At 60.2% G+C, this 13,902-nt stretch overlaps 1 protein-coding gene across 4 annotated transcripts; it reads left to right on the top strand.

Annotated features, from left to right (window-relative positions):
* Nucleotides 1–1,443: 1,443 nt before the first annotated feature.
* On the top strand, nucleotides 1,444–13,632 carry LRFN1 (leucine rich repeat and fibronectin type III domain containing 1). Of its 4 annotated transcripts, none has more exons than XM_023649703.2 (5): nucleotides 1,444–1,560; nucleotides 4,008–4,040; nucleotides 6,224–6,278; nucleotides 6,668–8,110; nucleotides 11,933–13,632. In XM_023649703.2, exons 4-5 carry the CDS (start codon nucleotides 6,705–6,707, stop codon nucleotides 12,837–12,839), a joined length of 2,313 nt encoding a protein of 770 aa, XP_023505471.1. In that variant the 5' UTR covers nucleotides 1,444–1,560; nucleotides 4,008–4,040; nucleotides 6,224–6,278; nucleotides 6,668–6,704; the 3' UTR covers nucleotides 12,840–13,632. The 4 variants fall into 4 exon arrangements, with proteins under 4 accessions (XP_023505471.1, XP_023505470.1, XP_070079044.1 ...); XM_023649702.2 differs by lacking the exon at nucleotides 1,444–1,560 and adding an exon at nucleotides 1,591–1,857; XM_070222943.1 differs by lacking the exons at nucleotides 1,444–1,560; nucleotides 11,933–13,632 and adding exons at nucleotides 1,591–1,857; nucleotides 8,739–9,252.
* Nucleotides 13,633–13,902: the final 270 nt, after the last annotated feature.

Here is a 13,902-nt window from a genome sequence, read left to right as displayed (position 1 = left end):
TGTGAGTGTCCCCGGGGGATATCTAATGGTCATGAGTGGGGTCAAGTTTCACTAGAGGATGCTCTGTAGAGATGCCCTTGATCTGGTGGTGAGGGCAGGCTTCCTGTGGCAAGGAAGAATTTAGGGAAGGGGCTTGGGGGAGGACCCTGATACAGTAGGATCCAGGATGGGACAGGTTTGGGTTTCCAGGGACCTGAGGGATGGCAATAAGACAGATTTGGAGGGGAGGCCTTGCCGAGTTTGGGGCCCAGAGAGTGTCTGAGAAAGAGGTGGAGACTAGCCTGAGAGACCTAGTGGGATTTGGGGGACGGGCCGGGGGGTCAGCTATTGGGTAGGTGACATCAGAGGGGTGGCAAAGGGGACTGAACAAGGAAGGAGCAAGGAATCCTGGGCTCCACGGAAGTCATAGGGAGGGGGGAAGGTGCTGTAGGGTCCAAGAAAGAGAATAAGACCAATAAGGAGGAAGGGTGCTTAAGAGAGTAGGACTGGTGGGCAGGATGGGAAAGAATCTGGGGCAAATCAGTGGTTCTGGGAACCAAGGAATGCCTTAGGGGGAGGATGGTCTGGGGTCTAACGGGGGAAATGGGGCAAGTTTAGGGTCTCCCATGGGAACAAGAGACGTATTTGGGCCCTCTAGAAGTTACACATGGTCTAGAGCCCCTATTGGGGGTCAGGGAATGGGTTGCGGCCCTACAGAATAGATGACAGGGCGGAGGGTCCCCAAGAAGGAGTGGGATATGATTTGTGGTTCTGGGTGGCTAGAGAACATGGCCTGGGTCCCCAAGGGGGGTAAGGCATGATCTGGGGTCTTCCTGGATGTTGACCTATGGTCTAGGTCCTCTCTGGATGTTGGGGTATGGTCTGGGGTCCCTGAGGGATGGGGTGTGGTCTGGGGTCCGCCTGAATGTTGGGGTATGATTTAAGGTCCCTGATGGGGGTGCTCTGGATCCCCTTGGATGTTGGAATATGGTCTGGGGTCTCCCTGGATTTGGGGACATGGTCTGGGGTCCCTGGTGGGGTGTGGGGCAGAGTCTGAGGTCACCAAGGAGAGTAGGACACGGTTTGTGGTCCTGGGTGGCTGTAGAACATGATTTGGGTCCTCACAGGAGGTAAGGCATGGTCTGAGGTCCCCCTGGGTATCGGGACACAATCTGATGTCTCCGTCCGGGAGATCCGGGGTCCCCAGGCCAGTCGGGGCGTGGTCTGGGGGGTCTCTGGGGAAGCCGGCAGGGCTGGAGGTGGGGCCGGGGAGAGGTCGGGGGCGGGCCGGCTGCTCCGCAGCGGAGAGGGGTCTGCGGCGGGCCCCGGGCGGGGATCGGGGGGTGCAGCCGCCCCTCCCGCCCCTCCGGTCGGCGCGCCCTCCCCCCTTGCGGCGGCGGCGGCGGGGCCCGGGCGGCGGGCGGCGCGGAGGGCGGAGCTCGGCGGCGGCTCGGGCGGGCGGGAGGCGGGAGGCGGGAGGAGGCGGCCCCGCGGCCCGCGCCCCCTCCCCGGCCCTCCCCCCACCATGGCGCGGAGCGCGGCGGCGGCGGCGGGGCCGGGCCCGGGGCCCCCCCGGGCTGGGTGAGCGCGGCCCGCAGCGGCCCGGGAGGCGGCGGGCGGGGGCGCCGGTGTGAGCGCGGTGTGAGCCGCGAGCGTGCGAGTGTGTCCGCGGCGCTGCGGCGGGCCCGGCGTGCGCTCGCGCGGCCCTGTGTGTGCCCGGCGCGGCGTGTGCGGCGCCCCGCCTGGGTGGCCATCCGGGCGTGTGCCGGGGGTCGAGCCGAGGTGCTGTGGCCGGCCGGGCGTGTGTCCCCCCGAGTGCTGCCCCTCCGGCCGTGGGTCTGGGGGCTGTCGCGCGCCCATCGGAGGGGCTGTGTGCAGGTGTGTGTGCGTGGGTTGTGTGCCCAGGTATGGGTTCCCCCCCCCCCCGCGAGTGTGCGCGCGCGGCCAGCTGCGTTGGGTGTTTGTGTCCGGGTTCCATGTCCATCCAAGGGTCTGTGGGGCCGGGTGTGCCCGCCCGGGTGTCCATTTGTGTGTGTGTGTCTGCTGGTTGTATGTCTCCGAGGGTGTGTGTCTGTGTGTCCACGTCAGGTTCCGGGCCGGGGGCTGGGGCTCGGCGCCCTATGGCTCCAGGCCTCCCTGTGGGTTTGGGGGAGGGGAGTTAGCCGCTCCCTCGGGCCATGTCAACTGGGGGGGTCCTCAGCGGTCCTTGGGGGAGACGGCCATGTCTTCCCCTTCCTGGTGGCTGGGTGGGGGGGATGGGCGGCCGGTAGGTGGACAGATGGAGGGATGAGAGGCCGAGCGATGGACAGATGGGCCCGAGGGGAGGGCCGCAGACCCGGCCCTTCTCCACCCACCCGGCCCCAATTCCCCCCCCTGCCAGATCGCCGCAGATGGGGCCAGAGTTGCCTGCATCCAGATGGACAGGCTGGGGGCCCTTTGGGCTGCTGGTGGGAGGGTCTTGGACTGGTTCTCTAGGGCTCAGCCCCCCAACCCTCTGAGATTCGACCCGCTGAACTCTGACCTCTGGCCCTGGCTTGTGCCCTGGTTGCTGGGAGGGAGGGATGTGAGCATTTCTGTGGCCTTGGAAGTAGGTGGGGTGAGGGTGCCTGGGGGCTGGGAGGGATGTGTGTCCGTGACTGTGTGTGTGTGAATCTGTGCCTCTCTGTTGACTCTGCCACTGTGGTTCAAAATTTTGTGTGCATTTGTAAGTGTGTAAATCCCTTCCAGGGCTGTTGTGTGAGCATGTGTCTCTTATGAGTGAACATCTCGGAGTGTCTCTGCAAAGGTGAATCTTTTTGTGCCTGTGCGTGCTCATTTGAGTATGTATCAGCCTGGTGAGTGTGTGTGTATGCTTGTGGTTCTGTGTATGTGTGTGAGGTGTGTATCAGCTAGTGTGTGCATTGGAGCAGCTTTTGGTATAGGAATGTATCAGCTTTGTGACCGTGCATCACGAGGCTATGTGAAGTTGTAGGAGTGTGTTTGGGCATTTAAAAGCATGCACCTGTGTACCTTTGATTGTGCAAGTGAGTATCTGTTATATGTGTGTGCACTGTGTTGATGAGTGTGCAAGGGGATGTCTGTTACAGGTGCATGTACCTGGTTGTCTGCAAGGGGGCACACGGGTTTCTCTGTTGTATGTGTGCATGTGTGTGTGTGAATTTGCAAGGGAAAGTCAATGTTGTGTATATGTGGTTGTGTGCAGTTGTGTCAACCTTAAGGGCATGTATCTGTCTATGTTGTGAGTCCATTTAAGCATCAGTGTTGGTCTCCAGGGAGTGGTGGTGTGTCTGTTCAAACACATATGTGCAGGGCGATACCCTCACATGGGCTGTGTCCCCAGCACAAGGCCGACCCCACTCATGGGACCAGTGAGATTGGGGCCTATGTGGCATGACCTGTGGTATGCTGGGGTCCAGCCTAGGGTCCATGGACAGGAGTGTGTCCACATCCGGGCCAAGAGCCCATGAAGGGTGGGGGGCACACAGATCGTGCTGGTGTGTCCGTGGAAGTCCAGATGTAGAGATTGGGTTGTGGGCCCATGTGGGTTCTGGCATGTCCACACATGTTGGTGTGGCAATGGTGTGATGACAAGGATGGGACCTCTGGCTCTTCCCAGCTCCAGGGACTGCTCAGGTGTTTGGAGTTGGGGGCCTGGGGTGTGAACTCTGGAAGGAGGAGGCTGGGAGCCTCACATCCTGGGTCTGGAGGAGAAGGAGGCTGGGTCTTCAGAAAGGAATGGACTGAGAGTGGACTCTTGAGTCTGAGGAAGGAGGAGGCTGGGGTCCTGGCCTCTTGAGCTCCCAGAGGACAGAGGGCTAAGGTCCTGGACTCCTAAGTTTTGGAGGAAACAGCCCTGAGGCCCAGACTCCTCGTCTTCCAGAGATGACTTCCTGGGTCCATCCGATACTCTGCAGAGCCTGAAGCAGGAGGGCCAAGAGAGTGATCACACCAGGGACTTCCTTGGCTGAGATGGTCTCCTAGGAGAGGAGCCAGAAGGATGCTAACAGGGTTGTTGTGTTCCTTTGCAGGTACTGGCCCAGGCCCTGACTCCCTGAAGAGAGGTGAGTGGGGTCCCTCGGGCTGGGGACAGAGATGTGGAGTGAGTGGGCTTGTTCTGAGCCAGCAGGAGGCCTGGAGCCCTGCCTCATGTGAATTTCCGTGCAGGACATGGCAGTGTCCCGAGGGGCCAGATGCCCCCTGGGCTGGGGGTGGCGACAAGGTCAGGAGCATCATGTTTGGGTAAGGGCTTATGGTGGAGACAGGGCATGGGTGGCAGGCAGGGGTCTCAGGCCAGGACAGCGAAGGTGGTAGGGAAGTAGGGGTTTGGGCGCCAGAGTTTCATGACGTGAAATGACCCCTGCATTTGGAGAGTGGCGTGGACCTGCTTTATTATTTGGTGTGTGTGTGTGCCTGCATGTGGGAAGATGCCCTGATAGTCCGACCCGCCGGTGGCTGAGAGGGAGTCAGAGAAAAGGATAAATTAATAATCGGAGCAGCTAACATTTTGGTAGCATTTACTCTGCGGGAACTATTCTGAGCGTGTAACAGTGTATCATCTCATTCAATCCGCACCACGACCCTGTGAGGTAGGTGCTGTCGTACGCCCATTTTTATGGATGCGCACATTGAGGCACAGAGGGGAAGTCACACAGCAGGGAATGGGGGTGTGACCCCGGGGCAGTTGGGTCCAGATTCTGTCCTGCAGTGCTGCACTGACTCTCTGTAAATGTTAGCTGTTTTCATTGCTATTATTACTCTTTCAACTTGAACCCCACCCCAGCTGTGGGAGGTGAAGCTCTGTACTTCCGTTTCCTAGATGGGGATGCTGAGCCCTAGAGACCCCACAGCCGGGCAGGTGCAGAGCTGGGCCTCCTGGCTCAGGAGTTCCGCCTTCCAGGCCAGGGTGTTCTGGCCAGCACAGAGCAGTGCCCCAGCGGGAGTTCAGGACAAATTAATGTGGGGGTGGGGGTGGGGAACTCAGAGGTGGTGGCGCGGCCTGACTCTCTTTTTCTCTCTCTAGCCCAATCAGTGTCTTCCTCCCTCTCTCTCTTTCTTCCTTGTCCTTGTCTATCACTCATTCTCTCTTCCTGTTTCTCCCTCTCTCCTCTCTATGTCTCAGCATCTCTTTTCCGAGTGTCTCCTCCACTCTCAGTTTTTCTCTCTTTGCTTCATTCTTGCTCCCTGTCTCTTCACCTTTCTTTCAGAGTCTTTCTCTTTTTATCTCCTTGTCTCTCTCTCTCTCTGACTCTGTCTCTCTGTTTCTGCCAGTCCATCTCTCCCTCCCCCTTATCTCTCCCTGTCTCTTCACCTCTCTCTCTGACTCTCTTGGCCGCTCTTCTCCGTGTCCACCCCTCCCCTCATGCTGAAGGATCAGGCCCGCATTAGATCACAGCCCCCAAACTGTAGGTTCCTGGGAGGTGGGCCAGCAGGGACTGGGCTGGGGGTGGGGTGAAAACAGTTCCAGGGACGCCCCCTTCCCATCCTTTCCTCTTCTCCCCCCACCCACCCCGTGTTGTGATGGGAACTGACACGTCGTGGGCTGCAGCCGCCGCGGGGGAATCCCTGCCGGAAGGTTTTGCCTGGAGCAGAGGCATAGCGTGAGTGTGTGAATGCGTGTGTGAGTGTGTGTGTGTGTAGGCATGGATGGGGCCTTGTGTGTGCCCACTGATGTGAGCGTGAAAGTCTGCCCCCTGCTTGGGAGCTCAGCAGAGCCCAGGATGAAACCAGGCTCAGAGGAGGACCTGCCAAGGCTGAGCAGGGAGGCTGGTCAGGTGTCTCAGCCCCTCCCACCTTCAGTCTCCGGCCCCCCTCCCGAAGGGGGTGGGGGGGTTACCCTTAACATTTATTGGATATTGACTGTGTGCCAGGGCCTCTGCTCAGTGGCCCCATGAATGAGCTCACGGAACCTTTGCAAGAACCCAATGAAGATGGTACAATTATCATCCCATTTTACAAATCAGGAAATTATGGCCTAGTTAGGGGAAATCATTGGTTTGGGGTCACGGAGCTAGCAAATGAGGCAGCCAGGACTTGAACCTGAGTCCGTTTGATTTCCAAGCCCTGGCTCTTAATACCAGTGCACAATTCTAGGCCTGGCACATATTGGACACTCCATGATGATGGTAATAATTACTAACATGTATTGAACACATTTTATGTGCCAGGCACTGTTCTAAGTACACTATGCATATAAGTCCATTGAATCCTCACCGAGGTAAGGCCTGTTTTTCTCTCCATTTTACAGATGAAGAAACCGAGATTCAGAGAGGTTCAGACACTTGCCGGAGGTCACACAGCTAGTAAGTGTCAGAGCTGGGGTTTGAACCCAGGGAGTATGGCTTTGAAATTCACCTTAAACCCTACTCAGCAGTGATTTTTAAAAATATTTAGCAGGTCCTGGAAGGCCCAAGCTGGGCCTCTGGTTGGGAGATTGTGTGAGGTCTGGGAACTCCTAGGGGAGGGGCAGAGGTGGGGGTAGCACACTCAGGGGTGGGGCAGTGGTAATTTACCAACCAGCGTGGAAATATCATCTATTAACAACAAATGCATGCCAGCTGCTAATCAGTCCTGTCACTGTCCTATAGGACCTGGTTGTCAGGAAGGGAGGGGTCTGGGTCAGGACATCCCGGGGGGGCCAGGCTGGGGGTCAAGCCTGATGCCTGGGGTAACCCTTCTCCTTCCCTTGCAGGTCTCACCTCCCACCCCTCCCACCTGCGCCCTGCACCATGGCTCCGGGCCCCTTGTCCTCCGCGTCCCTCTCACCGCCGCCCGCTGCGCTGCCCTTCCTGCTGCTCCTCTGGGCGGGGGCATCCCATGGCCAGCCCTGCCCCGGCCGCTGCATCTGCCAGAACGTGGCGCCCACGCTGACCATGCTGTGCGCCAAGACCGGCTTGCTGTTCGTGCCACCGGCCATCGACCGGCGCGTGGTGGAGCTGCGCCTCACCGACAACTTCATCGCGGCCGTGCGCCGCCGAGACTTCGCCAACATGACCAGCCTGGTGCACCTCACCCTCTCCCGCAACACCATCGGCCAGGTGGCCGCCGGCGCCTTTGCCGACCTCCGCGCCCTGCGCGCCCTGCACCTCGACAGCAACCGCCTGGCCGAGGTGCGTGGCGACCAGCTGCGCGGCTTGGGCAACCTCCGCCATCTCATCCTTGGCAACAACCAGATCCGCCGAGTGGAGTCGGCGGCCTTCGACGCCTTCCTGTCCACCGTGGAGGACCTGGACCTGTCCTACAACAACCTCGAGGCCCTGCCGTGGGAGGCCGTGGGCCAGATGGTGAACCTCAACACCCTCACCCTGGACCACAATCTCATCGACCACATCGCCGAGGGTACCTTCGTGCAGCTTCACAAACTGGTTCGCCTGGACATGACCTCCAACCGCCTCCATAAACTGCCCCCCGATGGGCTCTTCCTGAGGTCGCAGGGCACTGGGCCGAAGCCGCCCACGCCGCTCACGGTCAGCTTTGGTGGCAACCCGTTGCACTGCAACTGCGAGCTGCTCTGGCTGCGGCGGCTGACCAGAGAGGACGACCTGGAGACGTGCGCCACCCCTGAGCACCTCACCGACCGCTACTTCTGGTCCATCCCGGAGGAGGAGTTCCTGTGTGAACCCCCGCTGATCACACGGCAGGCGGGGGGCCGGGCGCTGGTGGTGGAGGGCCAGGCGGTCAGCCTGCGGTGCCGCGCCGTGGGTGACCCTGAGCCGGTGGTGCATTGGGTGGCCCCCGACGGGCGGTTGCTGGGGAACTCGAGCCGGACCCGGGTCCGGGGGGATGGGACGCTGGATGTAACTATTACCACCTTGCGGGACAGCGGCACCTTCACCTGCATCGCCTCCAATGCCGCCGGGGAAGCCACGGCCCCGGTGGAGGTGTGCGTGGTGCCTCTGCCGCTGATGGCGCCCCCGCCGGCCGCCCCGCCGCCCCTCACTGAGCCTGGCTCCTCTGACATCGCCACGCCCGGCCGACCTGGTGCCAACGAATCAACCGCGGAACGGCGGCTCGTGGCGGCCGACCTCACCTCGAACTCCGTGCTCATCCGCTGGCCAGCCCAGAGGCCAGTGCCCGGCATCCGCATGTACCAGGTCCAGTACAACAGCTCGGCGGACGACTCCCTGGTCTACAGGTGGGTGCTGCAGGCCCAGGACCTCCTCCCACCCCACGGACCCTCCCTCCCATCTGCCCACTCCCTGGGCCTTCTTGCTCAGCTGGGGTGCTAGATGGGCATACACATTTTGGCCCCTCATTTGCCCTATCCCCTTGTCTCTCTTTCTGTCTCACTGTCTCTTTCTGTTTTTCATGCATTTAGCAAATCTTTGTTGAGCACCCACATGAGCCAGACCAGGGCTGGGCACTGGAGTTACAGCAGGAATGTGCCCACGTGATCCTTGCCCTCAGAGGGATCCAGGTCTAAATCACTGCTCATCGAAGTTATTAGTTAAACACTGGAATGTGAAATATACATGCACATATATATATATATTTACAGTTACATTTATCTTTATAAATTATATACCAGTCCTATTGTATCAACACGTTGGGTACATTATAGAGAGAGAAAACAAAAAGTATGAGAAAAATATATAAATGTAAATTATTTCCACCCTCTACTGGGTTAGACGCCCCTACCCTGGTATTGACAGGCCTGTATGGTGTAGACAGATATTGAAGAGTTCTTTTCTCCCATCCTCTCTTATTCTCTTGCTCTGGCCTGTGTCCCTGACTGTACCTTCTCTCCCTCCTGCCCTTCACAGGCACTGAGCCCCTGCTCTGTGCCAGGCCTGGAGCTGGGCGCTGGGGACACAAGGAGACCAAGAGACCAGTCCTGCCCTCAGGGAGCTCACGGCCCAGCGGGAGGCAGATGGTACACGAGGAATTCTTGCCTTGGCCTTGCAGGGTCGCTCCATGTCAGCAGGTTTCTGAGTATGGCTCACGGCCACAGACCCGACACACAGTGGGCACTGGAGAAGGAGTTGCTGGCGCTGTGGACGTCTCTCCTCCCTGGCTCTGCCTCTCTCGTGCACATTGTAGAGCGCCTACTGAATGCTTGGGCCTATGTTTGACTTCATTTGAGGTGCCAGAGGGGGCGGAGCCATTTCCCCACCTGCGGGGAGCCCCAGTTCTTGGAGGGGCTCACACCTGCACCGAGAAGCCTGCCTCTTGGCCTCCGTCTCCACCTGTCCCAGTGTTCTTTGGCCACAGGCCTGGCACATAGTAGGCGCTTTCCCATTGTTGGCCGAATGAGTAAATGCCTCTCTTTCCCCTTGTCTCTGGCATCCTCATTTTCTTCTCTTTTTGAACCTGGTCACCGAACACTGAGGAAATGCCTACAGCATGTGAGATTCCATGCTGGGCCCTGGGCCTCCCGAGATGGATCAGACACTGGCCCAGTTTTATGAACATTAGTGCAAACCAAACAAAACCTTTCTAAGGTGCTTCCAAGGACGCTTCCTCCTTCCATCTTCCCAATTCTGCTCTGGGGCAGCGAGGAGCCCCCCTCCCATTTTATAGTTAGGGAAACTGAGGCTCAGGCTGGGGCGCAGTCTCTTGCCGAAGGTCACACAGACAGTGGCAGGACCAGCACTCCAGCCCTGACCCTTCTGACTTCTGATCCTGCCCTTTTTACGTTGAACACACATTTATTGATCACCTGCTGTTTGCCAGGCAGGGATGGAGGGGAGAAGGATAATACATTTCTGGGCACAGTTCTGGGTTCTGTGACTCCCCACCTCTCTGTTCCTCTCTTTCCTTCTCTCTCTGACCCATGGCCACCTCATGGGTGGGCGGGGCAGGCTCACAGGCCCCCAGACCCAGCAGGTATGCAGATGTTGATGGCCCTCCGTCCCCAGTTGGGTGACAGACCCCGGGACTCTTCTCTTCCCCTTAGGGCCACAGTTCCAGTCCTCCTCCACTGGGGGGTGCAGATGCCTGTGCTCCGGCGCGGCGGGAGTTAACTTCCTCACTGCTGCCGTGGGCGGAGGTGACATCCAACCAGGAGCCCTCGCTGCTGCCTGCTCGGGTCTTGCAGCCAATTAGAGACACACGGGCCCAAGCTTTCTTAAGGAGCCAGCTCTGTCCTTGCAAAGTGGGGAGCCCCTAGCAACTGGTTATTTTGGGGGATGGAGCAAGAGGAATCAAGGCTCTCTGAGAGGGGAGATGGGAGGAAGAGGAAGGCGGACAGCCAGGGGTCCAAGGCTGGATGGGGAGGGGGGCAGTGGCCTGTGAAATGGCAGGCAGGGGGAGAGTTTGAGAAGTGGGTGTGTCTCTATAAAGGGGGTGGGGCCCTTCCTTGAAGTCTTCCCTTTGGAGGATCGCTCTTGGTGGCAGGGGGAACCTCCTGGAGGTGGGGGAACTGAGATGGGCTTCTGGACCGGAAGGTGGCCTGGCTGGAGGGGAAGGGAGGGTTCTGAGAGTAAGAGGCTTTTGGAGATGGGGCATGGCCTTTGAGAGGTGGTGGCGCCCCGCAGATAAGGAGGTGGTCCTTGTCTCTGGTGGCCCACTGAGAGATTGGCAGGAGAGGAGAACTTGTGAGGTCGAAGTGCAAATCCACAGGGATGTGGCGGTCCCAGTTAGCCAAGGTTAGACCTGGCCAACAGCATGGAAGGGATGTGCGGGACAGAAGAGAGACAAGGCCTAGTGGGAATGGTCTTATAGATGGGGAGGGTGCAACTGGCAGTAGAGGGTGAGTCCCAGCAAGGGTTCCTGGCCAACACTGGGTGGGACATGAGCTAATAATGATATTACTAAGTGCCAGGCTTGGGGTATGTTAACTCCTTCACACTTGACACCATCACTATGATGTAGGAATTCTTAATATCCCCCTTTGGGGGAAATGAGATACAGAGAGGTTAAGAAACTTGCCTAAGCCCCCAGAGCTAGCAAATAGCAGAGGAGAAACTCAAACACGGGCAGTCTGGGTCCCAGACTTTGTCAGCTTAGTCACTTCTCTGCATTGCCTCTCGTTTGACGGCAGGAACGTGCAGCAAGAAAGGGGCATGCTTGCTTGGCGACATGTGACCCAGTTATGGCTAAAACTTACCTGGGCCGTGTTTTGGTGACTTCTGGCGGTACAGGGCAGTGCAGGCACATAAAGAGTGGCTGCCTCTGATATCTGGACAAGGAGCAGGACATGCAAAGAGTGGACATGGTCCTAGGCACGGCAGAGGAACCATCCCAGTGGGCTGTTGTGGGGTGTGGCTTGGAAGCCACCAGTCAATCAGAAGGAGAGTGGCCTGTAACCTTGGCCCCTTCCTGGGCGGGAATATGTAGTTGAGGGGCTTGGAAATTGTCCCCAAAGGTAGCCGCAGCTAGGAGACGTGTGTACCCCAAGGTGGGACCAAGATGGGGGGGAGTGGCCTGTATCATGGTTTCCCCTAAAGGGAGGGGACATGTAGAAAATAGGAACTAGAAGAGCATCCGTCGTCCCAGTAGGAGAAAGGGGGGTGGCGTGAGTTGACCTCAGCGTCCACTTGAGTGAGGGTGGGGCATGCAGGTTAAGGGGGCGCGGCCTGCAGCATCGGTCCCCTTAAGGGTTGGGGATATGTAGATCAGAGGGCTTGAATGGCAGTTATCCTAGTGGGAGTGAGACTCTGCTAGGGGGCGTGTCCCTTGAAGGCAGCGCTTAAAAACTACAGCACTCCTGCCATCCCCGGGAAGAGCGTATGTGGATGAGGGAACATGGATGGCAGACGCCATCTAGTAGGGAACGAGACCCAGACTGGAGGTGGGTCTGAGGGCGGGGTATGTAGATGAGGGGCGTGGCCTGAGGCAATGGTCCCTAGAGGGTGGGAATTTGTTGCTTGAGTGGCTGCTGTTGTCCCAGTAGAGGGTGAAATACCGGCAGGGACGCATGGTTTGGTCCCCACTGGTCCCCACGGGTGGGCCATGCAATGAAGCGGCGTGGTTCAGAGTGGAGCCACCCCCGCGCTGACCTCGCCCCCTCCCGCAGGATGATCCCTTCCACCAGCCAGACCTTCCTGGTGAATGACCTGGCGGCGGGCCGCGCCTATGACCTGTGCGTGCTGGCTGTCTACGACGACGGGGCCACGGCGCTGCCGGCCACGCGAGTGGTGGGCTGCGTGCAGTTTACCACGGCTGGGGACCCGGCGCCCTGCCGCCCGCTGAGAGCCCATTTCCTGGGCGGCACCATGATCATCGCCATCGGGGGCGTCATCGTCGCCTCGGTCCTGGTCTTCATCGTTCTGCTCATGATCCGCTACAAGGTCTACGGGGACGGGGACGGCCGCCGCGTCAAGGGCACCTCCAGGTCGGCCCCGCGGGTCAGCCACGTGTGCTCGCAGACCAACGGCGCAGGCGCGCCGCAGGCCCCGGCCCCCCCGGCTCAGGACCGCTACGAGGCGCTGCGCGAGGTGGCGCCCCCGGCTGCTGCAGCGCCGGCCGTCGAGGCGAAGGCCACGGCGGCCGAGCCGGCTTCCGCGGAGTCGGAGGCGGCCCTTGGACGCTCCCTGGGCGGCTCGGCCACCTCGCTGTGCCTGCTGCCGTCCGAGGAGACCTCCGGGGAGGAATCTCTGGCCGCGGCGGGCCCTCGGAGGAGCCGTTCCGGGGCTCTGGGGCCGCCAGCTTCGGCGCCCCCGACTCTAGCTCTGGTTCCTGGCGGGGCGCCGGCTCGGCCGAGGCCGCAGCAGCGCTATTCGTTCGACGGGGACTACGGGGCGCTCTTCCAGAGCCACAGTTACCCGCGCCGCGCCCGGCGGACAAAGCGCCACCGGTCCACGCCGCATCTGGACGGGGCCGGCGGGGGCGCGGCCGGGGAGGACGGAGACCTGGGGCTGGGCTCCGCCAGGGCGCGCCTGGCCTTCACCAGCACCGAGTGGATGCTGGAGAGTACCGTGTGAGCGGCGGGCGGGTGCCGGAACCCCTGGGTGCCGCGGAGAAACGCCCGGCCGCCCGGACGCTGGGGCGGACTCGGGGGAGAACGCGCAGCGCCCAGACCTCGGCCTGGAGGGGACGCGCCCTGCTCTTCCCGGAGGGGCGGGGCCGCCTCGGGCTGCGGCTCGAGGCCACGCCCCGCGCCCTGGGGGGCTGCCCTCCCCCCGGACTCCCAGCCCCCTCCTGCCCCTCCCCCCGCGCGCTCGCGGACCTCGCTGGAGCCGGTGCCTTACACAGCGAAGCGCGGGGAGGGGCAGGGCCCCCGATACTGCAGCACTGAGACACGAGCCCCCTCCCCCGCCCGGGATCCGGGGCAGGGGCGAGGGGCCCATTTCTTGTATCTGGCTGGACTAGATCCTATTCTGTCCCGCGGCGGCCTCCAAAGCCCCCAGCCCCGCCCCACTCACCTACCTGGTCCCGTCGGGTCTGGCTTGGGGTCCCCCTTTCTCTGTCCCCCTCGTTTGTCTCTGTCCCCCTCTCTGTCTGACGTCCTACTCCTTCCCCCTTTGTCTCTCCTCGCTCTCTCCGGTCGTCTCTCCCTCTGCCCTCCCGTGTTTCGTCCCGTCTCCCTGTCTCTCCCGGTGACCTCTCCCCGCTACACATTCTCCCGGGCAGGTCCCACTGGAAGGACCAGACTCCCCCCTATTCCTTCCTCTCTCCCCGGATAAATCCCCACAAGAACAAAATCCAAAACCAAATCCTGTCTACCGGAGCCGGGACCCTCCGCCGCAGCAGAATTAAACTTTTTTCTGTGTCTGAGGCCGCTCTGCTGACCTCCGTGTGTGTCCATGTGTCTTGGGGTACGGGGTGGCCCAGACGGCAGCACAAGGACTAAGTGAGACTGAAGGACTCACTGGGACCAGGGACCCTTGCAGTTTCCTATCCTCCGAGAGACTTAGAGGTGGGGACTCATACAAATAAAATGATGACAGCTAACCTTTAGTGGGTGCCTCCTATGTGCCAAGCACGTAATTGCATCCTCACAACCACCGGAGACATCGATACTCTTATCTTGTTTTGCACGTGAAG

Source organism: Equus caballus, chromosome 10 (assembly GCF_041296265.1).
Source record: "Equus caballus isolate H_3958 breed thoroughbred chromosome 10, TB-T2T, whole genome shotgun sequence".
Lineage (NCBI taxonomy): Eukaryota > Metazoa > Chordata > Mammalia > Perissodactyla > Equidae > Equus > Equus caballus.
Note: the sequence above shows the minus strand (reverse complement) of the source record. Positions and strands in the feature narration are given on the sequence as shown.